The sequence below is a fragment of the Vipera berus genome (assembly GCF_964194415.1).
Source record: "Vipera berus genome assembly, chromosome: 1".
Taxonomy (NCBI): domain Eukaryota; kingdom Metazoa; phylum Chordata; class Lepidosauria; order Squamata; family Viperidae; genus Vipera; species Vipera berus.
The window spans coordinates 3,825,949-3,853,156 of record NC_138202.1 but is presented as its reverse complement, the minus strand read 5'-3'; the positions used below and the strand labels follow the sequence as shown (position 1 = coordinate 3,853,156).

Here is a 27,208-nt window from a genome sequence, read left to right as displayed (position 1 = left end):
CGGAAGGTTCTCTGCTGGAATGCGAGGAGCGGCGGCGGCGGCGGCGGCGAGTTTGGCCTCTCGCGAACGCGCCTCCTCCTCCTCCTCCCCCTCCCCTCCGGGCGCGCTCCCGTCTGCCAGGTGGGCCGGGGGCGTCGGTGCTGAAAGGGGAGGTGGGCCTAAGGGGGGGAGGGGGTTGAGGGGAGGGCTGGAGGCGGGGGGGGGTTTGCCCAGGCGGGAGCAGCCGGGCCGAATTGGGGGGGGGGGGGCGGGCGAGGCATAAAGTGGGGGGGGGAGAAGATCGGGGGAGGGAAAAAGGGCTGTGGGGGGGTTAGGGGGGGTAGAGCTGGCCTGGGGGGCCAATGTAGGGGCCTGGAAGTTGGGGAGGGGGGTTTAGGGGGAAGGGGGCTTGGGGGACTTTAGGGGGAGCAGGGGGGAAGGCAAGAGGGAGGGGTGGGAAAAACTGGCCTGGGGGGGCGCAATATAGGGGCCTGGAAGTTGGGGAGGGGGGGAGTTAGGGGGAAGGGGTTAGCAAAAACTGGGGTGGGGGTGGGGGGAGACACAATGAGAGGGAGGGGCAGGAGAGGGTTGAGAAGTAGGGGGGTGGGAGAACTGGCCTGGGGGGGCAATGTAGGGGTCTGGAAGTTGGGGAGGGGGGGAGTTAGGGGGAAGGGGGCTTGGGGGACTTTAAGGGGAGCAGGGGGGAAGGCAAGAGGGAGGGGTGGGGAAGAACTGGCCTGGGGGGGCAATGTGGGGGTCTGGAAGTTGGGGAGGGGGGTTTAGGGGGAAGGGGGCTTGGGGGACTTTAGGGGGAGCAGGGGGGAAGGCAAGAGGGAGGGGTGGGGAAGAACTGGCCTGGGGGGGCAATGTGGGGGTCTGGAAGTTGGGGAGGGGGGTTTAGGGGGAAGGGGGCTTGGGGGACTTTAGGGGGAGCAGGGGGGAAGGCAAGAGGGAGGGGTGGGAAAAACTGGCCTGGGGGGGCGCAATATAGGGGCCTGGAAGTTGGGGAGGGGGGGAGTTAGGGGGAAGGGGTTAGCAAAAACTGGGGTGGGGGTGGGGGGAGACACAATGAGAGGGAGGGGCAGGAGAGGGTTGAGAAGTAGGGGGGTGGGAGAACTGGCCTGGGGGGGCAATGTAGGGGTCTGGAAGTTGGGGAGGGGGGGAGTTAGGGGGAAGGGGTTAGCAAAAACTGGGGTGGGGGTGGGTGAGACAGAATGAGAGGGAGGGGCAGGAGAGGGTTGAGAAGGGAGAAAGCAGGGGGGGTGAATGGGTGGGAGAACTGGCCTGGGGGGGCAATGTCGGGGTCTGGAAGTTGGGGAGGGGGGGGTTAGGGGGAAGGGGGCTTGGGGGACTTTAGGGGGAGCAGGGGGGAAGGCAAGAGGGAGGGGTGGGGAAGAACTGGCCTGGGGGGGCAATGTGGGGGCCTGGAAGTTGGGGAGGGGGGTTAGGGGGAAGGGGGCTTGGGGGACTTTAAGGGGAGCAGGGGGGAAGGCAAGAGGGAGGGGTGGGGAAGAACTGGCCTGGGGGGGCAATGTGGGGGCCTGGAAGTTGGGGAGGGGGGGGTTAGGGGGAAGGGGGCTTGGGGGACTTTAGGGGGAGCAGGGGGGGAAGGCAAGAGGGAGGGGTGGGGAAGATGGGGAGGGGGCAGGAGCCGAGATGGGGTGTGCGAGGGTGGGGGGGGAGCTGACCCGGGGCCAGACTTGGGCTCTAGCAAAAACTGGGGTGTGGGGGGGTGAGACAGAATGAGAGGGAGGGGCAGGAGAGGGTTGAGAAGTAGGGGGGTGGGAGAACTGGCCTGGGGGGCCAATGTAGGGGCCTGGAAGTTGGGGAGGGGGGTTTAGGGGGAAGGGGGCTTGGGGGACTTTAAGGGGAGCAGGGGGGAAGGCAAGAGGGAGGGGTGGGGAAGAACTGGCCTGGGGGGGCAATGTGGGGGTCTGGAAGTTGGGGAGGGGGGTTTAGGGGGAAGGGGGCTTGGGGGACTTTAGAGGGAGCAGGGGGGAAGGCAAGAGGGAGGGGCGGGGAAAAACTGGCCTGGGGGGCGCAATGTAGGGGCCTGGAAGTTGGGGAGGGGGGTTTAGGGGGAAGGGGTTAGCAAAAACTGGGGTGGGGGTGGGTGAGACAGAATGAGAGGGAGGGGCAGGAGAGGGTTGAGAAGGGAGAAAGCAGGGGTGGGGTGGGCGAATGGGTGGGAGAACTGGCCTGGGGGGGGTGCAATGTAGGGGCCTGGAAGTTGGGGAAGGGGGTTTAGGGGGAAGGGGGCTTGGGGGACTTTAAGGGGAGCAGGGGGGAAGGCAAGAGGGAGGGGTGGGGAAGAACTGGCCTGGGGGGGCAATGTGGGGGCCTGGAAGTTGGGGAGGGGGGTTAGGGGGAAGGGGGCTTGGGGGACTTTAAGGGGAGCAGGGGGGAAGGCAAGAGGGAGGGGTGGGGAAGAACTGGCCTGGGGGGGCAATGTGGGGGCCTGGAAGTTGGGGAGGGGGGGGTTAGGGGGAAGGGGGCTTGGGGGACTTTAGGGGGAGCAGGGGGGGAAGGCAAGAGGGAGGGGTGGGGAAGATGGGGAGGGGGCAGGAGCCGAGATGGGGTGTGCGAGGGTGGGGGGGGAGCTGACCCGGGGCCAGACTTGGGCTCTAGCAAAAACTGGGGTGTGGGGGGGTGAGACAGAATGAGAGGGAGGGGCAGGAGAGGGTTGAGAAGGGAGAAAGCAGGGGTGGGTGGGCGAATGGGTGGGAGAACTGGCCTAGGGTGGGGCGCAATGTAGGGGCCTGGAAGTTGGGGAGGGCGGTTTAGGGGGAAGGGGGCTTGGGGAACTTTAGGGGAGCCAGGGACTGAAGGCAAGGCTGTGGGGAAGATGGGGAGGGGGCAGGAGCCGAGATGGGGCGTGCGAGGGTGGGAGGGAGCTGAATTGGGCTCTAGCCAAAAAAACTGGGGAGGGGGAGTGGGGAGGGGGAAGAGCAGGAAAAGAAAGCGGGTGGTCCATTGGAGGCTACTGTCTGGGCAATTCAATAGGCTGATTGTAAGTTGGTCCCTTGCCATATTTGTGGCTTGCTAATTATGAAATTGGGGTGTGTGTATGATGGGGGGTGGGTTTTCCTTTTAAGCCTGGGAGAGATGGGGTGGGGGTGGGGGGAGGAAGAGGAAATGCCACAGGGAGGAAGGCGGGGAGATGGAATATGGGGAGGGGGCCCTGGAGAGGAAGGAAGTCAGGGAGGGAGGGAGGGAGGGAGGGAGGGAGGGGCGGCCTTCGGAATGTTGCAGGAAAGAGCCGGTTGCTATTTGAGGAGGGGGCCTTTTGCTAAGATCTGGATAAATGCATCGGATTGGAGATTGCCACGTCAGAAGCCGATCGTCTTGTTATCTTGCCGGCAGGGGGATTACAAGAGAATGGCAGGGAATTCAGGGCGAGGGGGACGATGGATTTGCAGCATTTGGGGGAACGTCCTCTAGGGCAGGGGGTCTTCAAACGTGGCCCTTTTATGACTTGTGGACTTCAACTCTCAAAATTCCAGGTCATAAAAGAGCCACGTTTGAAGACCCCCTGCTCTAGGGAAGTTCTTCAGGATGAAATTTGAGAAGCTGAAGAATGGAGTAGAATCATGCTTCCGAACCTCTTAGCTATTGTAAGATGTGTGGACTTCAATTCCCAGAATTCCCCTGCTGGCAGTGAATTCTGGGAGTTGAAGTCCACCTATCTTAAAGTGGCCACGGTTGGGAAACACGGGAGTAGAAGAAGCTAGGTGGTGTCATGAAGACGTTTGGGACATCTTGGAAGACCCAGGACAATCTCGGCAGCCAAGAGTGTGTTGGGGATGGTCAACAAAATCAAGATGGCTGCCACAATGTGGTGATTGAAGCTCCACCTGGCTGTAAAAGAACAGGCAGAGCTTTGATCACACCTCCTTGATCTCCATCTTGACCCTGTGGACCATATCTTGTCACCACCTCCGGCAGCACTGGAGAATAGTTCCTAAGAACAGGACAAACAAATATATGAATGGTCAACTGTATCTCTATCCCAGGTCTTGGTACCTCCTGGACTGCAGGAACACCAGAAATTGAGGTGGGGGTTCTTCCCTTCAAGCCAGAATGTCTACTTTCCGCCAGGAAAGGGTTGAAGACCACTATGACATGGAGGAAGAGCTGGGCAGGTGAGTTGTATATTTATGATAATGGGTTATGGGCTCTAACCTAGATTAGAAGATCACGTTTTTGAAAGCCACCAAAGAAACTTGAACCACACCTCTTTCCTAGAGTCATAATAGCAATAGCAATCGCACTTACGACTTATGTACCGCTTCACAGTGCTTCAGGTCAGGATCGAACTGCTGGCACTGGGCAGAGTCAGCTTTCAATGCTGACCGCTGTACCACTATGGTGTATAGTATAGTATGGTATGGTATGGTATGGTATAGTACAGGGGTCGGCAACCTAAAAAAGGAAAAGAGCCACTGGGAACCGGTTCCATCACAAATTAAAAAAAGTGGGAGCCGCGTGCGTGTGTCCATGCACGCGCATGCGCAAAAAACGTTTTGCGCATGCGCAAAATGGTTTTTTGCGCATGCGCGGACGCACGCGGTTGCCATTTTTTAAAAAGTGAGATGGAACCGGTTCCCGGTTGCCCGACGGCGACGGCCCGTCTGCAAAGCTGCTTTCGCGGCAGCTTCCTCAAAGAGCGGCGCCCCTGCCCGTTCGCACGGAGGTACGCGCGCACCTCTCCAAAGGTTTGGGGAGGTGCGCGTGCACCTCCGGTCGTTCGGAGAGGTGCGCGCGCACCTCTCGGAATGGGCAGGGGCGCCGCTCTCTGAGGAAGCTGCCGCGGCCCGTCTGCGAAGCTGCCGAAAGCGGCAGCTTCGCAGACGGGCCGCGGCAGCTTCCTCAAAGAGCGGCACCACTGCCCGTTCGCGCGGAGGTACGCGCGCACCTCTCCAAAGGTTTGGGGAGGTGCGCGTGCACCTCCGGTCGTTCGGAGAGGTGCGTGCGCACCTCTCGGAATGGGCAGGGGCGCCGCTCTTCGAGAAAGCTGCCGTGGCCCGTCTGCAAAGCTGCGCCGCTGCCCCTTCGCGCGGAGGTACGCGCGCACCTCTCCAAAAGCGATGCCACTCTCCATTTGGAGAGGTGCGCGTGCACCACTGCCCGTTCGAAGAGGTGCGCACGCACCGGGCGGCTGGGAGCCGCAGGAGACGGCTCAAAGAGCCGCATGCGGCTCCGGAGCCGCGGGTTGCCGACCCATGGTATAGTATATAGTATAGTACACTATAGTAGAAGGGACACGGTGGCTCAGTGGGTTAGGATGCTGAGCTTGTCGATCAGAAGGTCGGCAGTTTGGCGGGTCGAATCCCGAGTGCCGCGTAACAGAGTTGAGCGCCTGTTACTCGTCCCAGCTTCTGCCAACCTAGCAGTTCGAAAGCACGTAAAAATGCAAGTAGAAAAATAGGGACCACTCCGGTGGGAAGGTAACAGCGTTCCGTGCGCCTTTGGCGTCTAGTCATGCCGGCCACATGACCATGGAGACATCCTCGGACAAGCGCTGACTCTTCGGCTTTGAAACAGAGATGAGCACCGGCCCCTAGAGTCGGAAACGACTAGCACGCATGTGCGGGGGAACCGTTACCTTTACCTATACTATAGTATAGTATATATAATATAGTATATATAACATAAAATATGATATATATGATATACGATATGATATATGATACGTAATGTAATATAGAAATATAAATATATAGTATAAGAACCCCACAGGATATATATGTGGAATCTCCAGGAGTCAGTCAGAATAGAGCTGGCAGGGACCTTGAAGGTCATCTAGTCCAACCCCCTGCTTGAGCAGGAGATTCTGTACCATTTCAGACAAATGTCTGTTCAGTCTCTTTTTAAAAGCCTCCAGTGTTGGAGTACTCACAACTTCTGGTGGCAAGGTGTTCCACTGGTTAATTGTCCTCACTGTTAGGAAGTTTCTCCTTAATTCCAAGTTGCTTCTCTCCTTGATCAGTTTCCATCCGTTGTTTCTTGTCCTGCCTTCTGGTGCTTTGGAGAATAATGTGACCCCTCTTCTTTGGGGCAGCCCCTTAAATACTGGAAGACTGCTATCATGTCCTGCCCTAGTCCTTCTTTCCCCAGACTAACCATACCCAAATCCTGCAACCGTTCTTCATATGTTTTAAGTCTTCAGGCCTTTAATCATCTTGGTTGCTCTTCTTTGCATTTTTTCCAAACTCTCAACATGTTTTTTTTTGTAACCTGGTGACCAAAACCGGATGCTGTATTCCAGGTGTGGCCTTACTAAGGATTAACAAAGCAGTACTAATGTCAAGGTGATCTCAGCAAGATTTGATCTTGCTTCATTTGATTTGATCTTGGTTAATTTCTGGAAAACTTAAGAGGGTAAATTCTGGATATTCTTGGATATTACTTGGAACTTGCAAAACTGGCCTGCTAAACTGGATGCACCACATCTGGCAGTGACAAAACCACGCGTGACTTACACATCCGTGCAGTCATCAGAAATCAGACTTAAGGGGTGTGGGCACATAATCTCCTTTCCTTTGTATTTGAACACAAGCTAATGGAAATAAAGCAATTGCTGGCCCATTGAATTGTAGGGCAGATCTTGAAAAACACTGGTTGTTCCGCCAGCTTTTTTTAAAAAGAAGATCAAAAAAACTTTGTGGACTCTTAATTCATCGGATATTAAAAATAAACTCTTGGCTGTCAGTTCCTTTCGCGCTGAGATGCATTAGAAATGTTTTTAAAACTGTTTTTCCCATCAGCAAAAGAAGATTGCTGATGGATAGACAGACGTTGAGGCCACTGGGAGGTTTGCGATGGTTATAAGTGCGAGGATCAGTCATAAGTCACTATTTTCAGCGCCATTGTAACTTCGAATGGAGGATAAAAAAAATGCCGGGGCCCCAAAGGAATTGGATGCACATCATAAATCTTAAGAGATTTGTTGGGATAAATTTATTAAATTGCTGGCCACGGTTTCACTGACAAATAGTTCTCGACTTCCAGTCTCAGCTGAGCACCGAAATCTCCAATGCTAAGCAAGAGAGCTTTTAACCTGGGATTTGCCCCATTTTGCAATCACAGTTGTTAAATGGATCATTTGCTCATTAAGTGAATCTGGCTTTCTTCCCTACTGACTTTATCCGAAGCCGGCTGAGATAGTTACAAATGGTGATCACATAAGCCCAGGATAGCGCAACTGTCATAACGACATGTCAAGCATACAAATTTTGATCGTAGGACCAGGGCGATGCCACAACCATTGTGTGAACACCGTCCATAAGTCAGATTTTTTCACTGCCGTTGTAACTTTGGTCACTAAACGAACGTAAGTCAAGGACGACCTGGATATGTGACAGGGATCTCAAAGTCTTAGTGGACAATCCCTTAAATAGGAGCCAGCCGTGTGCTGCAGCGGCCAAAAAAGCCGACACAGTGCTAGGCTGGATTAACAGAGAGAGAGAATCAAGATCAAGTGAAGTGTTAATGCCACTTTACAATGCCTTGGGAAGGCCACACTTGGAATCCTGCATCCAGTTTTGGTCACCACGATGTAAAAAAGATGTTGGGACTCTAGAAAGAGTGCAGAGAAGAGCAACAAAGATGATCAGGGGACTGGAGGCTAAAACATATGAAGAACGGTTGCAGGAATTGGGCATGTCTAGTTTAATGAAGAGAAGGGCGAGGAGTGACATGATAGCAGTGTTCCAGTATCTTAGGGGCTGCCCCAAAGAAGAGGGAGTCAAGCTATTCTCCAAAGTGTCTGAAGGCAGGACAAGAAGCAACGGATGGAAACTAGTCAAGGAGAGAAGCAACCTAGAACTAAGTAGAAACTTCCTGACAGTTAGAACAATTAATCAGTGGAACAACCTGCCTCCAGAAGCGGTGAATGCTCCAACACTGGAGGTTTTTAAGAAGAGACTGGACAGCCATTTGCCTGAAATGGTATAGGGTTTCCTGCCTGAGCAGGGGGTTGGACTAGATGACCTCCAAGGTCCCTTCCAACTCTTGTTATTCTATTGTAATTCAAATATACTTCTCTAAATTTCTCAGTAAACAGAGTCTTGGCCAGCTATAATTTCCTAATAAAATTTCTTAAGTAGTGTTTTGGTCATGTAGTTCGCAGTGCACACCTTTGTGTGACGTACACATCCTGTCTGAGTAATCCTGTGTCACCCAGTGGGGCAAGACAGTCTTGAGTGTGTGGAAAGAAAGTTCACTTGGGGCTGAGATTTCATCCTTGTTCCTGTTTGTTGAGCACCCATCAATGTCGCAACTTCAGCGTCACAAAGCCATGAAACCTTTCTCCAGCTCAGGGGAAGTAAATTCTGTATTACAGGTAGTCCTCGACTTAACGTCCATTTGTTTAGTGACAGTTCAAAGTTGAGCCACTAGGCTCAAGGTTGACTCAGCCTTCCATCCTTCCGAGGTAGGTAAAATGAAGACCCAGATTGTTGGGGGCAATTACAAGCTGACTTTGTAATAATGCCGCTTGGGGTGTGTGTGAAAGCCCTAATAAGCAGGCATATACATAGAATGAAGGCTATTGCTAAGCTTGTAAGCCGCCCTGAGTCTTCGGAGAAGGGCGGGATATAAATGGAATTAAAAAAAAAAAGTTGCAAGGACACTGAAAGACGTGACTTACGACCGTGTCTCACACATACGACCGTTGCAGCATCCCCGAGGTCACATGATCAAAATTCAGACACTTGGCAACTGGCTCCTATTTATGACATGTCCTGGGGTCCCCTTTTGCGCCCTTCCCGACAAGCAAAGTCAACGGGAAAGCCAAAGTCACTTAATAACTTAAAACCATTTCGGTGATTCACTTAACAACTTTGGCAAGAGGGGTCGTAAAATGGGGCAAAACTCACTTCAGATCTGTCTCGCTTCACAAGGGAAATTTTGGTCTCGTAACTGTATTTTGCAAGCCGAGTTCTTTTCCTTAAAAATTAAGGAATGAAGAATTAGTGGCACTGAGCTGTTTCTATTTTCGGCTGGTTGCAGAGGTGAAAGGAGTCAGGAATTCCTATTTGCAGGGTGTGTGTGTGTGGTTGTGTAGCTGCGGCCTTATATGGAATCTGCCGCAGCCAGCCGGCATGATCTCAGCCTTGAAAAATGTAAATAACTACGCAGATTTAAATCTCCCGATGCCTGTGGCTTTATCGAAAGGATTTGCCCCTTTTAACGAGGCAGGTGTGTGTGTGTGTGTGTGTGTGAGTTTTCTTGTCACAAAACTGGAAAGTGCTTCGACAATGAGGTTGATGGGATTCTTGCCCCGGAGCTGAAAAGGGAAATTAATTGAAAAGCAAAGGGATGCCTCGCAATCCTGATGGGGAAATATATCAAAGCATTTGCAAATTGCCCAAATACAGAATGAGAGAGTTGGAAGGAGCCTTAAGATAGTCCTCAACTTTTACCAGTTCTTTCATTGACTGTTTGAAGTTATAGCAGCAGTGAGAAAAAGTGACTTTTCCACACTTCCGTTGGAGAATCTCCGTGCTCAGGTGATCAGAATTCCGACGCTTGGCAAGGATTCATATTTATGACGGTTGTAGCGTCCCCAGGGGGTGGATAATAAATAATAATAATAATAATAATAATAATAATAATAATAATAATAATAATAAGAAGTTGGAAGGGACCTTGGAGGTCATCTAGCCCAACCCCTGCTAAGGCAGGAAACCCTGCACCATTTCAGACAAATGGCTGTCCAGTCTCTTCTTAAAAACTTCCAGTGTTGGAGCATTCACAACTTCTGGAGGCAGGTTGTTCCACTGGTTAATTGTTCTAACTGTCAGGAAGTTTCTCCTTAGTTCCGGGTTGCTTCTCTCCTTGATCAGTTTCCATCCGTTGCTTCTTGTCCTGCTTTCAGGTGCTTTGGAGAATAGCTTGAATAATAATAATAATAATAATAATAATAATAATAATAATAATAATAATAATAATAATAATAATAATAATAATAATAATAATAATAATATAATAATAATATACGATAATAATAAATACCAAATATAATAATAATAATAATCATGATGATTATAATGATAATAAAAAGTTGGAAGGGACCTTGGAGGTCATGTAGTCCAACCCCCTGCTCAGGCAGGAAACCCTATACCATTTCAGACAAATGGCTGGCCAGTCTGCCAGGCAAAGTCAGTGGGAAGCCAAATTCACTTAAAACAGTGTCACTGACTTAAGAACCGAAGTGGGACAAAACTCACTGAACAACCGTCTTGCTTAGCAACGGAAATTTCGAGGGTCCATTGTAGCCGTAAGCGAGGACTAGCATTAAACGTCCTTAGCTGCTCTGTGGCTGGCCTCAAACGCTTGGTGTTTGAGATTGCTTCTTTGATGGCTGATTCTGAAACCATTTGCCCAAGGCTGTTGTAAATTCAAGCCGTCATTAAACCAACGGTCGTAAGCCGAGGACTGCGTGGGATCTGAACCAGCCACAATAAACCAGATGTCCGGTTCTTGCCTCGTAGGATAGATGGGCTTGGGGTTTTAAGCATCACGTGCTAGTATATCAATAATGCAGGTAATAATATACAGGAAGTCCTCGACTTACACCAACTCATTCAGCGACCGCTCAAAGTTACAATGGCACTGAAAAAAAAAGATGACTTAGGACCGTTTTTCACACTTAACGGCAGTTGCAGCATCCCCCTGCGGTCACGTGATCAAAATTCAGATGTTCACACTTACGACCGTCGCTGTGTCCCAAGGGCAGGTGACCACGTCTCGCAACCTTCTCACCAGCAAAGTCAATGGGGAAACCGGCTTCGCTTAACAACCGGGTCACTATCTTAACGAACGCAACGAGTCACTTAAGAACGGCGGCAAGAAAAGTCGTGAGGTGGGGCAAAACTCACTTAACAAATGTTTCACGTAGCAAAACGTAAGTCTGGAGCTCAGCCGTGGTCATAACGCGAGGGCTGCCTGTAATCTGTTGCCCAAGGTAACTTTTACTTAGATAATGCATGTGAAGTGATGTGAATGTTGTAGAAATGCCGTCCCAGCAATTCTGTGGGGCGAGTCTCCCTTTGCGGGGCTCAAGATGAAAGGAGTGGAAAGAAGTGATTTGACTGAGGTCCTCTACTTAATCTCAGAGTTGGCATCTTAATTATTGCATCTGGTAATCCTTAAAGGTAAAGGTAAGGGTTCCCCCGCACACGCGTGCTAGTCGTTTCCGACTCTAGGGGCCGGTGCTCATCTCTGTTTCAAAGCCGAAGAGCCAGCGCTTGTCCGAGGACGTCTCCGTGGTCACGTGGCCGGCATGACTAGACGCCAAAGGCGCACGGAACGCTGTTACCTTCCCACCGGAGTGGTCCCTATTTTTCTACTTGCATTTTTACGTGCTTTCGAACTGCTAGGTTGGCAGAAGCTGGGATGAGTAACAGGCGCTCACTCTGCTACGCGGCACTCGGGATTTGACCCGCCAAACTGCCGACCTTCTGATCGACAAGCTCAGCGTCCCAACCCACTGAGCCACCGCATCCTTACAGAGGTGCAAATAACCTGTATCTTACTAACATACTTTTTGTAGTTACGCTGAGCTGTAGGACTTCTGCTTTCTGAGAAACTCTGGGGCTGCTCCCATCTGGCTGTGGGTCCTTGATGTTCTCTGAACTTGGTGGTTTTTTGACAGGCTTTTCGTGACCCATCTAGGTAACAGTGCTAGAAGGGAGTGGGTGGGGTTGTGGAGTGGAATGAAGGGGGAAAGGGAAGGAGGAGGAGGAGGAGGAGGAGGAGGAGGAGGAGGAGGAGGAGGAGGAGGAGGAAGACTGTGCGGTCCTTGATGGTTGAACTTGGTGGGATTTTTTTGCAGACTTTTTCCAGTGCTGTTGTAACTTTGAACAATCACTAAAGGAACGGTTGTGTCGGACCTGCCACAACATAAACCTCTAGAGAGAAACAATCCTTGGCGCCATTGTTGAGAAAAGTATAGTTTTATTAGAAGTCAAGTGCATTGCACTAGTGCAAAGCCAGAATTGAGAATTGTGTGCCAAAATTCCTAAGTTCTACTTTTCCCTCCCTTAATTGTCTCATTGTCCGGCCCCGTGTAACCAATCAGGTTCAGGCAATAGGTTTCCCTAACGGTCAGTCCAAGCCCAGTTTGGTATGTGGCCCCTTCCTTCTTCCAGCTGGGTGACCTTGAGGCAGCTTCTCGAGGAGATAACAGCCCTTACTTTCACTTGCCCAAGACTTCCCCCCCTTCCTTCCCGCAGTTCATGGCGGTCGGTCACCGCATAGCAGCCGAACCACAAGCAAGCGTAAGAAGGGAGCTGACAGGTCGTAACTCAAGAACGACCTATACAAACCGTTCCTCTCGCTTCTCTTTCTTCAGCGGCCAGTTTGCAATCGTGCGGAAGTGCCGCGAGAAGAAAACGGCTCTGGAATACGCAGCCAAGTTTATCAAGAAGCGGCGCCTGTCCTCAAGCCGCCGAGGGGTGAGCCGGGAGGAGATTCAGCGGGAAGTCAACATCCTACGTGAGATTCAACACCCCAACATCATCACCCTCCACGACATTTTCGAGAACAAGACGGACGTGGTGCTGATTCTGGAATTGGTCTCCGGCGGGGAGCTGTTTGATTTCCTGGCTGAGAAGGAATCCCTGACGGAGGAAGAAGCCACGCAGTTTCTGAAACAGATCCTGGATGGGGTCCATTACCTCCACTCCAAACACATCGCTCATTTCGACCTTAAGGTGAGATCCTTGGATTCCTGTCTCCGAATAATAATGATAATAAATAATCGAACAGCTAATAACGGAATAATAGAGTTGGAAGGGACCCTGCAGGTCTTCAAGGTCCCTTCCGATAAAGTTAAAAAACAACCCTCAAAAGGGAAGACTAGATGGACCACTAGTCATCACTTTTCTACGTTTCTATCTGCTGGTCTACGGGGACGTTGGTGCGCTCTGAGCTTGGTGGTTTCCTTGCAGACATTTCATTACCCAACTAGGTCACGTTGTCAGTGCCAGAAGGGAGTAGAGTTTGCAGGGAGGAGGAGGAGGAGGAGGAGGAGGAGGAGGAGAAGGAGGAGGAGGAAGAGGAGGACGACTGTGGGGTCCTTGGTGCTCTGAGTTTGCTTTTTGTCTTGCAGACATTTCATGATCCAAACTAGGTAACATCATCAGTGCTAGAAGGGAGTGGGGTTTGTGGAGAGGAGGAGGAGGAGGACTGTGGGGTCCTTGGTGCTCACTGAGCTTGGTGGTTTTCTTGCAGACATTTATGACCCAACTAGGTAACATCATCACTGCTAGAAGGGAGTGGGGTTTGTGGAGAGGAGGAGGAGGAGGAGGAGGAGGAGGAGGAGGAGGAGGAGGAGGAGGAGGAGGACAATGACAATGACTGTGGGGTCCTGGGTGCTCTCTGAGCTTGGTGGTTTTTTTGCAGACGTTTCATGACCCAACTAGGGAACATCATCAGTGCTAGAAGGGAGTGGGGTTTGTGGAGAGGAGGAGGAGGAGGAGGAGGAAGACAGTGGGGTCCTTGGTGCTCTCTGAGCTTGTTTTTTGTTTTGCAGACATTTCATGCCCCAAACTAGGTAACATCATCAGTGCTAGAAGGGAGTGGGGTTTGTGGAGAGGAAGAGGAGGAGGAGGAGGAGGAAGAAAAGGATTGTGGGGTGCCTGGTGCTCTCTGAGCTTGGTAGTTTTCTTGCAGATGTCTCGTGACCCAACTAGGTGACATCATCAGGGCTAGAAGGGAGAGGGATTTGTGGAGAGGAGGAGAAGAGGAGGGGGAAGGAGGAAGATTGTGGAGTCCTGGGTGCTGAATTGATGATTTTCTTGCAGACGTTTCATTGCCAAACTAGATAACATTGTCAGTGCTAAATAGGAGTGAAGAGCTTGCAGAAAGGAGGAGGAGGAGGAGGAGGAGGAGGAGGAGGAGGAGGAGGAGAACTGTGGGGTACGTGGTGCTCTCCGAGCTTTCGTGACCCAATTAAGTACCATCATCAGTGCTAGAAGAGGATGCAATTCGCTCTCTGTTTACATACAAGAGGCTTGCCCTGTCACCGTTGGTGGGAGCCTTTGTCAGAATTGGGGAAGACCAATTCAGACAAATAAACAAAACAGTAAATGAAAGCCTAATCAAGGAACTACCAAGTAGAAAACCACACTCCCACCCACGCTGCCAATTTTGCCCGCGAATTTTCGAGAATTCTAACGACCGTGATTTAACTTCAGAGCTTGAACTGCTGGGTGGACTGACGCGTCTCCCTTTTCTTCCTGCCCTTTCAGCCTGAAAACATTATGCTCCTTGACAAAAACGTCCCCAGTCCCCGAATCAAACTGATTGATTTTGGCATCGCTCACAAGATTGAGACGGGAAATGAATTTAAAAACATCTTCGGCACGCCAGAATTTGTAGGTAGGTGCAAAAAAAGGGGAGGGTTGCCAAACTAAACGACAGGGTTGGGATGGAAATGCTGACATGGGGAAGATTTATAGAGCAACTTTTACAAGCAGAAGAAAATTATTAATAAATCCCTTCCCTTCCTTCCTTCCTTCCTTCCTTCCTTCCTTCCTTCCTTCCTTCCTTCCTTCCTTCCTCCTTCCTTCCTCCTTCCTTCCTTCCTCCCTCCCTCCCTCCTTCCTTCCTTCCTTCCTTCCTTCCTTCCTTCCTTCCTTCCTTCCTTCCTTCCTTCCTTCCTTCCTCCTTCCTTCCTTCCTTCCTTCCTTCCTTATCTTCCACAGCTCCAGAAATAGTGAATTATGAACCTTTGGGCCTTGAGGCCGATATGTGGTGAGTGAAATAAGCTTCTATTTCTTATCAGGCTCATAAGGAAATAAATATATATAGGCCTCAGGTTGGAAAGGCACTGCACAGTTTCCATTTGCTACCCGTAGGCAAAGTTGTGTTTCTGAACTAGTGTTGGGTGCGTGTTGGGAATTGATTAGATCGCCATTGGCCAAGTTCAGCCATCCTGGGTTTCTTGGATCTTTAGCATTTCAGCCTCTACGAAAAGAAGCCGTTTCTGGAGTTGGGAAGATCGATTGATGGATTATAACTTTAGCTGTAAAAGCTCAGAGAGTGAGATGTCTGCTATCTGAATTAGATGATAGATAGATAGATAGATAGATAGATAGATAGATAGATAGATAGATAGATAGATGGATGGATGTTAGCTGATGATAGATAATGGATGAGAGACAAGATAATAGGATGATAATAGTGGATAGAGAGATAGATAATGATAGATAGATAGATAGATAGATAGATAGATAGATAGATGATAAATAGATGATAGATGATATAGATTAGAGAGATATCTCGGGTTAACCAGACTATTCCATCTTTAACGATGGGGGGTGAGGTGTTACCCCCCGTTGATAGGGCTCGCAACTTGGGCGTCCTCCTGGATTCACGACTCAATTTTGAAGACCATATAGGAGCCGTGACCAGGGGGGCTTTTGCCCAGGTTCGCCTGGTGCGCCAGTTGCAACCCTATCGGGACCGAGATGCCCTACGCACAGTCACTCATGCGCTCGTGACCTCCCGTTTAGACTACTGCAACGCTCTCTACATGGGGCTGCCCTTGAGGACCACTCGGAGGCTTCAGCTGGTGCAGAATGCGGCCGCGCAAGTTGTGATGGGGGTCTCCCGATACTCCCATGTAACACCTCTTCTCCGCGAGCTGCATTGGCTTCCGGTTGCCCTCCGGGTGAGATTCAAGGTGCTGGTGATGACCTATAAAGCCCTAAATGGCTTGGGCCCGGGATATCTGAGGGAACACCTGCTGCCGGCATCAAGTTCCCTTCGTCCAGTGCGCTCCCACAGGGAGGGTCTCCTCAGGGTGCCGGCGGTAAGAGATTGCCGCCGGACAACACCCAGGGATAGGGCCTTCTCAGTGGGTGCCCCTGCCCTTTGGAACCAGCTGCCAGTGGAGCTCAGGACTGCCCCCGACCTCCGGTCATTCCGCCGGGACCTGAAGACCTGGCTCTTCGAGCTCTCTGGCCCAGGCTGAGGTTTAATTTTATTTCAACTGGGGTTTTATTTATTTATACAGGGACAAATATAATTTCTTTTTAAATTTGTTTTTAACTTTTGTATCTTGGTTTTTAATTACCCTGTAAACCGCCCTGAGTCCTTCGGGAAAGGGCGGTATATAAATGTAATAAAATAAAATAAATAAAATAAAATATAACATATATAGAAATGATAGATAAAAAGGTAAAGGTAAAGGTTCCCCCGCACATGCGTGCTAGTCGTTTCCGACTCTAGGGGCCGGTGCTCATCTCCGTTTCAAAGCTGAAGAGCCAGCGCTTGTCCGAGGACGTCTCCGTGGTCATGTGGCCGGCATGACCAGACGCCAAAGGCGCACAGAACGTTGTTACCTTCCTACCGTAGTGGTCCCTATTTTTCTACTTGCATTTTTAGACAGATAGATGATAGATGATATAGATTAGAGAGATATAACATATATAGAAATGATAGAGATGACAAATAAATATAGATGATAGTTATCCAAATAGGTGATAGGTAGATGATTGCTGGATGTTAGCTGGATGAGAGATAAGGGATGAGAGACAGAGGGAGATGATAACAGGATGATAATAGTGGACAGAGAGATAGATAGAGATGATAGAGATAAATTAGATAGATGATGGATGGATGGATAGATAAATATAGATGGATGGATAGATGATAGGTAGATAGGTAGATAGATAAGATAGCTTGAATATTGCTCTAGTCTAAAGAAAAGTTTGGAGGACTTTCCGTTCTTCAGTGTAATAAAAGTGTCCTTCCTTTTTTTTCCCCTCTCCCCTAGGAGCATCGGAGTCATCACTTACATCCTGTGAGTATTTTGAACCAAACGGCTTCTTTGCCAGCGCTTGGGCTGGTAGATGGGGGTGTGGGGGTGTGGGGGGCTTCCTTTACTTGTTTAAGGTTCTCCCCTTCCCTGACAGAAAAATGCAGGATGAAAGCTGCTGGTGATCCTAAGGCCTTGCTGCAAGAGGTGGAAGTTTCTGCCTTGGGTTCTTCCGACTGAGTCAGAATGTTACGGGCCTAAGGAAGCAAAGGGCCAGTGCAGAAAAAGAGAAGGCTGGCTATCATTGAGATCAGCCTTTCTCAACCTGGGTTACTTTAAAATGGGTGGACTTTCAACTCCCAGAATTCCCCAGCCGGCTGTGCCGGCTGGAGAATTCTGGGAGTTGAAGTCCACCATCTTAAGTTTGCTAGGATTGAGAGACTGGACCAGAAGTCCCTTCCATCTTCAACAGTTCCACGCCCATTTGCACCACTCGGGGGACCCTGAGGACACAGACAAGCCTCCGAGTGGCCTCAACGGCTCTCTAAAAAAAAAAGGATGCAAACGACCAGCTGTCTGCAAGGAGTATAAATCCTTCCCTTCCCCACCATCCCAGTCAGAGCTGGAGAAGCTTCCTGGAGGAGAAGCGAAATGTTTTCAAAGAAAAACAAAGGAAGTCCAGTGGCCTCCTGGAAAAGCACTTTTGGGACAACCAGGCCCACCTGGATGACTTGAGAAGCTCCATAGACTTCCACCTCCACCATTCTACACTCTAGAGCAGGGGTCTCCAACCTGTGGGCTGTAGCCTCTTGGTCACCGGGCCGTGTAAGTGGCTGGCCAGTGTGCACATGTGTGTTCATCTACACGGACCCACTGGTGCGAGTATCTGCATGAGGTTTGCGGTGTTTGCAGCCCCACTTGCGAGCACTCACGGCCCCACTTGCGCGAGCAATGGGGGTTCATGCACGTGCACGCGTGCATTCATCGCCCCCCCCAAAAAAGCCATCCCTTCTTTCCTCCCTCCCCCCCACACTCCAGGTTGCCAGCCCCGAAAGTTTGGGGAACTCTGTTTTAAAGTTGCGTGATTTGCACCCATTACATACAGGAAGAACCCACCCCTTCTTGGTCGCTACTTGGGTCCTGATCTCAGTTGAGGTGTTGGCCTTGGGGCGGGGGGGGTTGCTTGCTCAATAGTAGCAACTGTGAGAGGGATCTCACAGTCCTAGTGGACAATCCCTTAAATACGAGCCAGCCGTGTGCTGCAGCTGCCAAAAAAGCCAACGCAGTGCTGGGATGCATTAACAGAGGGATAGAAGCAAGAGGTGTTAATACCACTTTACAAGGCCTCGGTAAGGCCACACTTGGAATCCTGCATCCAGTTTTGGTCAACACGATGTAAAAAAGATGTTGAGACTCTAGAAAGAGTGCAGAGAAGAGCAACAAAGATGATCAGGGGTCTGGAGGCTAAAATATACAAGGAACAGTTGCTGGAATTGGGAATGTCTAGTCTAATGAAGAGAAGGACGAGGGGTGACAGGATAGCAGCGTTCCAATATCTCAGGGGCTGCCCCAAATAAGGGAGTCAAGCTATTCTCCAAAGCGCCCGAAGGCAGGACAAGAAGGAACGGATAGAAACTAGTCAAGGAGAGAAGCAACCTGGAATTAAGGAGAAACTTCCTGACAGTGAGAAAAATTAACCAGTGGAACAACCTGCCTCCAGAAGGGGTGAATGCTCCAACACTGGAAGTTTTTAAGAAGAGACTGGACAGCCATTTGTCTGAAATGGTATAGGGTTTCCTGCCTGAGCAGGGGGTTGGACTAGATGGCCTCCAAGGTCCCTTCCAACTCTGTTATTCTATTGCCGCTTGGGCAGGGGGGGCTTCTGTGTGCCAGAGCCTTTGGGTTTAAGACTGACGCGGGACCCTAACCCTTTTCAGCCTGAGCGGCGCCTCTCCCTTCCTGGGGGAAACGAAGCAGGAGACCCTGACCAACATTTCGGCTGTGAATTACGACTTTGACGAGGAATACTTCAGCAACACCAGTGAACTGGCCAAGGATTTCATTCGCAGGCTGCTGGTCAAGGACCCCAAGTAAGAGGCGGGGCGGGGGGCGAGGGAGGGCGGGAGAGTTATCATTTTAGAGGGCTGAAGGAGATCTCCGAATCCAGCAGAAGAACCAATATCGAAAGGTCCTGGTGGTTCTCGACTTAACGACCATCCTTTTAGTGTCCCCTGGGAGTTGTAAAGTGACTTGGGACAGGTCCTCACACTTACAACCGACTCATGGTCCCAACCAGTCCAGTGATAAATCTTCAGGTGGGGGTCAGGTGATTGCCATTTGCGACTTTCCCCAGATGAGCAAAGTCATGGCGGGAAGCCGTGTTTGCTTCATGGCTGCGCGATTCACTTAAGGACCGTGGCATCGGTTAGGTCAGATGAGAACTCACTTAATGACTGCCTCGCTTAGCGACAGGATTTCTTGTCCTGATTGTGTCCGTAAGTCAAGGACTGCCTGTAAATATGAAGGAGGACAGCAAAGCAGAACTAGAGACGGACCGTCCGTTTCCAATGTTTCACACTGGGAAAATTGTGGTGGGAAAATCCAGCAATTTTTTTTTTTTGGATGCTGGACAGTAATGCTTTGGGAACCATGTTCTCTCTGTGCCAACCTGCTACAGTTAAGTCCTCCACTTAACAACCATTCGTTTAGTGACCGAAGTTACAACGGTGCTGGAAAAAAGGGAGGTAGGAGCGGTTTTCAAATTTAGAATAAGGGTTGCAGCCTCCCCACATTTGCCTGACCAAAACCGGGACGCTTGACAACTGACTCGTATTTACGACGGTCGCAGTGTCCCGCCGGGATCCCCTTTTGGGACCTTATGACAAGCAGTGGGGGAAGCTAGATCCGCTTGACGATCAGATGATCCCCTAAACGGCCGCAGTGATTCCCTCAAGCACCGCGGCAAGAAAAGTTGTGAAATGGGGCAAAACTCCCCCAAAAGAACCACTGCCTTGCTTGGCAGTGATAATTTTGGGGCTCAGCTGTGGCCGTAAAGCGAGGACTCCCTGTGGTTCAGGAAGGTCAGTCAGTTTCCTTTCTAGCCTCCACCTTTGTCTGAAACTCCCGAGGATCAGCAGAAAGCTGAATGAATGAGCAGGGGAGATTCCCAGGGGCCAGACGTGTGGATCCTGGAGCTATTTCTGCATGCTCCGTGGTGTGCTTTGAATGCTGCAGAATTTCCCCATTTTTTTACTTTATTTTAAGGGCATTACAGGTTGTCCTCGAGTCACGATGAGCCGCTTGGTGACTGTTTGAATTAATAGAACAGAATAGGATAGAATAATGATAAGAATGGAATGGAATAGAATTACAGAATAGAATAGACTAGAATTACAGAATAGAATAGAATTACAGAATAGAATTACAGAATAGAATTACAGAATAGAATAGAATTACAGAATAGAATAGAATAGAATTACAGAATAGAATAGAATTACAAAATAGAATTACAGAATAGAATTACAGAATAGAATAGAATAGAATTACAGAATAGAATTACAGAATAGAATAGAATTACAGAATAGAATAGAATAGAATTACAGAATAGAATAGAATTACAAAATAGAATTACAGAATAGAATTACAGAATAGAATAGAATAGAATTACAGAATAGAATTACAGAATAGAATAGAATTACAGAATAGAATAGAATAGAATTACAGAATAGAATAGAATTACAAAATAGAATTACAGAATAGAATTACAGAATAGAATAGAATAGAATTACAGAATAGAATTACAGAATAGAATAGAATATAATTGCAGAATAGAATAGAATAATAGAATAGAATTACAGAATAGCATTATAAAATAGAATTATAGAATAGCATAGAATTACAGAATAGAATAGAATAGAATTATAGAATAGAATAGAATAGAATTACAGAATAGACTAGAATTACAAAATAGAATTACAGAATAGAATTACAGAATAGACTAGAATTACAAAATAGAATTCCAGAATAGAATTACAGAATAGAATAGAATTACAGAATAGACTAGAATTACAAAATAGAATTACAGAATAGAATAGAATTGCAGAATAGAATAATAGAATAGAATTATAGAATAGCATAGAATTACAGAATAGAATAGAATGGAATTATAGAATAGAATAGAATTACAAAGTAGAATTACAGAATAGAATTACAGAATAGAATAAGGATAAGGATAGGATAGAATAGAATAGAATAGAATAGGAGCTGGAAGGGACCTTGGAGGTCTTCTAGTCCAGCCCCCTGCTCAAGCAGGAGACCCAATATCATCTCAGACAAGTGACATGTCTAGTCCAGTGATGGCGAACCTTCTAGAGACCAAGTGCCCAAACTGGAACCCAAAACCCACTTATGTATCGCTGGGTGCCGGGTGGGTGTGGCCAATTGGGTGGGCGTGGCTGTGGTGGTAATGGCAGACTGGGTGGAACTAAAAATTTCAATCAATCAATTCCAACTGCGAGATCTTTTTTTTCCTCGCAAGATGAAATTGATTGATTGATTGAACCCTTTTTCTTTTTTTTTTTTTGCACATGGCGGCGGAGGCCTAAAGCGAAAAGGTTTTATAAAACCCAGCTGAAGGCCTAGGCCAGGGGTCAGCAACCTGAAACAGTGAAAGAGCCACTCGGAACCGCTTCCCTCACAAAAGGAAAAACTGGGAGCCGCAAAAAATGTGTACGCATGCGCGTACATGCGCGCATGCGCAGAACAGGGTTTGACTGAAGAGTGGAGCCAAGGCGAGATATGCACCCACCCTGCATATTTGAATTGATTGGTTGAACTTTTTTAGTCCCACTTTTTTTGGGGGGGACTGCACATGGCAGAAGACGGGGAGCTGCAGGAGACGGCTGAAAGAGCCGCATGCGGCTCCGGAGCCGTGGGTTGCAGACCTGTGGCCTAGGACTTGGGCGATGGCGTGCGTGCCCACAGAGAGGGCTCTGCGTGCCACCTGTGGCACGCGTGCCACAGGTTCGCCACCACAGGTCTAGTCTCTTCTTAAAATCTTCCAGTGATGGAGCGCCCGCGATGTCTGAAGTTATGATGACCTTGAAAAACCCAGATCCAAAAATTCAACTTTGGACACTCAAGTAACGCGACTACATTAATGTCCATTTGCAGCGTTCCCGCGGTCATGTGATCATGTTGTTCGGCGGCTTTGCAGAAAACCGGCACATCCTTCCGGTTGTCAGCAAAATCGCTCCCCTTGACAATGGGTTCGCGCTTGGCGCTTGCTTAACGACCGCAGCAAAAAAGTGAAATTCAATTGGTTGCCCGATTGACCTGTTTTATGACTATTACGACTCGTGATCCTAATGGGCAGGCTCCTTTACGGTCGTAATTTGAGGACTACCTGTATCTTACCCAGTCTTGGAAAGGCTGCAGTTTGAAGGGCTTGCATTTTTTCTCTCTCTCTAAAGCTAAATATATAAATTTGGAGCAGAACAAGGAAGCCACACCGAAGTTTGGGCTGGGTTTTCTCCCCTTTCCTCTTGAGAAGATGATGGTGCAGGCGATATTTTCTCCTCAAAAGGGTTGTGAGCAATGAGGGTCAGTGATCCAGAAGGATGCTGAAGTTTGCATGGGTTCTCTGCAACCGATGAAATTCCTCTTTTTTTTCCATACATTTTGCACCGATCCTAAAATTGACCGTTGCTCCTTTTGATGATTGCAGGAAACGGATGACAATTGAGCAAAGCTTGGAGCATCCGTGGATCAAGGTAAAAACTATGTTGTTCAAAACAGTCTTGATATTTAAGATTGTTTGCCCCACCTTATGAATCTATGATTCTCCGACCTCCCAGGTCCCTTCTGACAAGTTGAGTCTATGATTTCCCCCCTCCCCCCCAGTCTCTTCCAGCCCCATGAGTCTGCAATCTCCCAGGAACCTTCTGACCCAACAGGTCTGTGACCTCCCAGCTCCCTTCCAGATCCATGATCTCCCAGGACCATTCTATCTCTACAAATCTATGACCTCCTAGCTCCCTTCTGGCCCTATGACTCTATGACCTCCCAGCTCCCTTACAGCTCTATGATCTCCCAGGACCATTCTATCTCTACAAATCTATGACCTCCCAGCTCCCTTCTGGCCCTATGATCTCCCAGGACCATTCTATCTCTACAAATCTATGACCTCCTAGCTCCCTTCTGGCCCTATGAGTCTATGACCTCCCAGCTCCCTTACAGCTCTATGATCACCCAGGACCATTCTATCTCTACAAATCTATGACCTCCCAGCTCCCTTCTGGCCCTATGAGTCTGTGACCTCCCAGCTCCCTTACAGCTCTGTGATCTCCCAGGACCCTTCAATCTCTACGAATCTATGACCTCCCAGCTGCCTTCTGGGCCTATGAGTCTGTGACCTCCCAGCTCCCTTACAGCTCTATGATCTCCCAAGACCATTCTATCTCTACGAATCTATGACCTCCCAGCTCCCTTCTGGCCCTATGAGTCTATGACCTCCCAGCTCCCTTATAGCTCTATGATCTCCCAGGACCATTCTATCTCTACAAATCTATGACCTCCCAGCTCCCTTCTGGCCCTATGAGTCTGTGACCTCCCAGCTCCCGTACAGCGCTGTGATCTCCCAGGACCCTTCAATCTCTATGAATCCATGACCTCCCAGCTGCCTTCTGGCCCTATGAGTCTGTGACCTCCCAGCTCCCTTCCAGCTCTATGATCTCCCAGGACCATTCTATCTCTACAAATCTATGACCTCCCAGCTTCCTTCCGGCCCTATGAGTCTATGACCTTCCAGCTCCCTTCCAGCTCTATGATCTCCCAGGACCCTTCCATCTCTACGTGTCTATGACCTCCCAGCTCCCTTCTGGCCCTATGAGTCTATGACCTCCCAGCTCCCTTCCAGCTCTATGATCTTCCAGGACCCTTCCAACTCTATGAGTCTATGATCTCCCCAGCTCCCTTCTGGCTCTATGAGTCTACGACCTCCCAGCTCTATGTGTCTATGATCTCCCAGTCACCTTCCAACCCTACGGGTCTATGACCTGCTAGGTTACTTCTGACCCAATGTCTATGACCTCCCCCAGCTCTCTTCCAGCTCTATGAGTCTGTGACAACCCCAGCTCCCTTCTGTCCCTATGAATCTATGACCTCCCATCTCCCTTCTGGCCCTATGAGTCTATGATCTCCCAGCTCTCTTCCAGCTCTATGATCTCCCAGGACCCTTCCATCTCTATGAATCTATGACCTCCCAGCTCCCTTCTGGCCCTGAGTCTATGACTTCCCAGCTCCCTTCCAGCTCTATGATCTCCCAGGACCCTTCCATCTCTATGAGTCTATGACCTCTCAGCTCCCTTCCAGCTCTATGATCTCCTAGGACCCTTCCATCTCTATGAATCTATGACCTCCCAGCTCCTTTCCAGCTCTATGATCTCCCAGGCCTCTTCTGACCCCATGAATCCATGACTATGTTATCAAAAGGTCTTTCCCTACTTTTCTCTTCGTTTTGGTGTGACAGAGGCTCTTGAGTTGAGGATGGAAAGTTTTTACAGAAGGGAGAATCAGCAACTCCTTGTTTTCCCTCCATCCTGGCTGTGTTCACACAACACGCATAACACGTAGTTAAAATTCCAACAAACCATTGGCTAAGTTGTGTCCAGCAGATCATACTCCACTTCCCCTGCTTATAGATCGCTGCATTGTGTGAGCCCAGAAAAACAGGTTAATGCAGCGACTAGCTTCAGCCCCAGGATTGTCTGAAAGGGGATGCTCACGTTTCCCCCTTGCTGGGCATGTAGTGCGAGCTAAGCGACAACCTGCGGGTGTTTCCCAGAGAGGAAACTGTGTCCCACATCTGCAGCAAATTAAAATACAGTTAGTCCTCCACTTACAACAGTTCATTTAGTGACTGAAGTTAGGCTAGCACTGAAAAAAGTGACTTCGGGCCATTTTTCGCTCTTAACGACCGTTGCAGACTTACCACCATTTTTTCAAACTTACAACCCTTGCCATGGCCATGTGATCAAAGTTCAGATGCTTGGCAACTGCCACGCCACTTATGACGGCTGCTGACAAGCCAAGTCAGTGGGGGAAGCCAGACTCACTTCACCATCGTGTGTCTCGCTGAACAACTGCAGCGATTCACTTAACGACCGTGGCGTGAAAGACCGCAAAATGGGGGCGAAATTCACTTAACAGCTGTCTCACTTAGCGACAGGAATGTTGGGCTCAGTGGTGGTCGTAAGTTGAGGACTACCTGCAACGGAGCTTCTCAGAAAACAGTTGACAAGGTTCTTGCTGGTAGCGGAGAAGAGGGATGGACAAGTCCACCATTCGTGGTGGCCCAGGGGTTAGAAGGCAGCACTGCAGGCCACTTCTGCTGACTGCCGATTGCCAGCAGTTTGGCAGTTCGATCCTGACTGGCTCAAGGTGGACTCAGCCTTCCGTCCTTCCTAGGTCGGTAAAATGAGGACCCAGATTGTTGGGGGTGCAATAGGCTGACTCTGTAAACCGCTTGGAGAAGGCTGTAAAGCACAGTGAAGCGGCATATAAGTCTGAGTGCTATTGTTATTGCTATTCCTGAGTCCCCCCCCCCTTTTTTTTTTAAATCAGGTGATCAAGAGGCGGAACGTACGCAACGAAGACAACGGCAAGAAGCCGGAGCGACGGCGCCTGAAGACCACGCGGCTGAAGGAATACACCATCAAGTCTCACTCCAGCATGCCGCCCAATAACACCTACATCAACTTCGAGCGCTTCACCAAGGTCATGGAGGAGGTGGCGGTGGCCGAGGAGAGCCTGCGCGAGCTGCAGCAGAGCAAGAGGTCTTTCCGAGAGGACATTGAGGCCCTGCGGTCCATTTATGAGGAGAAGGAGTTGTGGTACAAGGAGGAGAACGAGGCCATCAGCCAGGATCTCCGTCAGATCCATCAGGAGATGCAGAAGACGGAGGCCCTGAAGCGGCAAGCTCAGGAAGAGGCCAAGAGCACCTCCTTGGCGGCCAACCGGCTGAAGCGACATCTTAGGAAGCTGGAGAACCGCTACGAGGCCCTCGCCAAGCAGATGGCTTCTGAGATGAAGTTTGTCCAGGAACTGGTCCGTTCGGTGGAGATGGAGAAGCTGCAGGGTGGAGAAGAAGACTGTGGAATTCGCTAATGGAGTCCTTTCTGGGCAGGTGGGAGAAGGTCATCTCTTCTGGGTCAAGTCAACCAATCTTAGATCCTCCTAATCACCCTTCCAGGGGGGGCAAAGAAGCCCCCGGCCCTCTTCAATTCCACGTTCCGTCATGTAACGCTTTTCTGCCTGGAACTCTGCATGGAGGAAAAATGTCTGCACGGGGACAACTTTGCCATTCTTTCACCTTAAGATGGACGAGATGCTGTGAGATGCGGACCCTGGCAGGATTCAGCTGAGGGTTTTTCAGACACCCCAAGGACACCCCCTTTTTTTTGGCTGACGCTTTGCCGTTCTTGAGATTCCAAACTTTAGAAAGAATCCGGAAATCGTTCTGCCCGGAAGAGATTTCCTGCTAGAGAGGGTGAGGGAGAAGATCTATTCTCATGGATCTTGAGTTTGTGCGAACGTGATCTTCAGCCCAAGGGGTGTGACTCTCTTCTCTAACTCAACTCCTCTAGGACAGCCCAACTTTTGTCGAGAATGAGCCAGGATTCCTGGGGTATAGAAGGCAAACTGGGTAAGGGGGGGGAGGTGTTCTAGAAAAATCTTAGTTTCCCAATTTTGCAAGGATTTTAGGAGGGAATGTCTCTTCTTGAATTGTGGTTGCCCAAAGGAACCCCAGAGGGGTGGAGAATGGCAGAGCTTCCTCCATTAAGCTGCGCTGCAGAGGCAGAATTGCCAAGTACCTTTCGAACAAACTCAGATTTGTTTAAAACCAGGTTAAGACTTGACCTTTCACCGGGAGGGTGGGTGTGGGGGAGTGGCAGGCTTTTTCTGCCCTGTTGTTTTGGACTTCCGATGGGTTGCAAGAGACCGTTTCCTTAAGTTTGTGTATTTTAATTTCTGTGTTGGGGAACAGGTTTTTTCGGTGGTCCGCGAGTAAACATTTTGTAAAAAAACAACAACACCCATCTCACGATGTTTCCTTGAGTGAACTCGGCTTCATCTCGGTTTACTCTTTGGCTGCGGCTGAATCTAACACCAGGCCTTACTGGGAGCCACTGGTCTTACTGGGAATGGCAGTCGAGGCAGTCCTGGGGAGGGTGAGAGATCCTTTCCATCCAGGTTTTCATTTTTATTTATTTAATTTATCAAACGTATAAGAGCCGTGGTGGCACAGTGGTTAGAATGCAGTACTGCAGGCTAACTCTGCCTACTGCCAGCAGTTTGATCCTGACCGGCTCAAGATTGACTCGGCCTTCCATCCTTCAGAGGTCGGTAAAGTGAGGATCCAGATTGTTGGGGGGCAAGAGGCTGACTGTAAACCGCTTA

General features: G+C 49.6%; 1 protein-coding gene across 1 annotated transcript; it reads left to right on the top strand.

Moving 5' to 3' along the window:
* On the top strand, window positions 1-26,800 carry DAPK3 (death associated protein kinase 3). Its single transcript, XM_081313449.1, has 9 exons — window positions 1-120; window positions 3,993-4,121; window positions 12,338-12,698; window positions 14,238-14,367; window positions 14,694-14,742; window positions 16,769-16,795; window positions 18,688-18,840; window positions 22,476-22,521; window positions 25,373-26,800. The coding sequence occupies exons 2-9, from the start codon at window positions 4,060-4,062 to the stop codon at window positions 25,913-25,915; spliced, it is 1,371 nt and encodes a 456-aa protein (XP_081169575.1). The 5' UTR covers window positions 1-120; window positions 3,993-4,059; the 3' UTR covers window positions 25,916-26,800.
* The last annotated feature ends 408 nt before the right edge of the window (window positions 26,801-27,208 follow it).

Coding starts and splice junctions, on each gene's coding strand:
- DAPK3 (XM_081313449.1), top strand. CDS start 4,060: ATGTCTACTTTCCGCCAGGAAAGGGTTGAAGACCACTATGACATGGAG. Junction 4,122..12,337: donor ATGGAGGAAGAGCTGGGCAG/GTGAGTTGTATA, acceptor CTCTTTCTTCAG/CGGCCAGTTTGCAATCGTGC. Junction 12,699..14,237: donor TCGCTCATTTCGACCTTAAG/GTGAGATCCTTG, acceptor CTGCCCTTTCAG/CCTGAAAACATTATGCTCCT.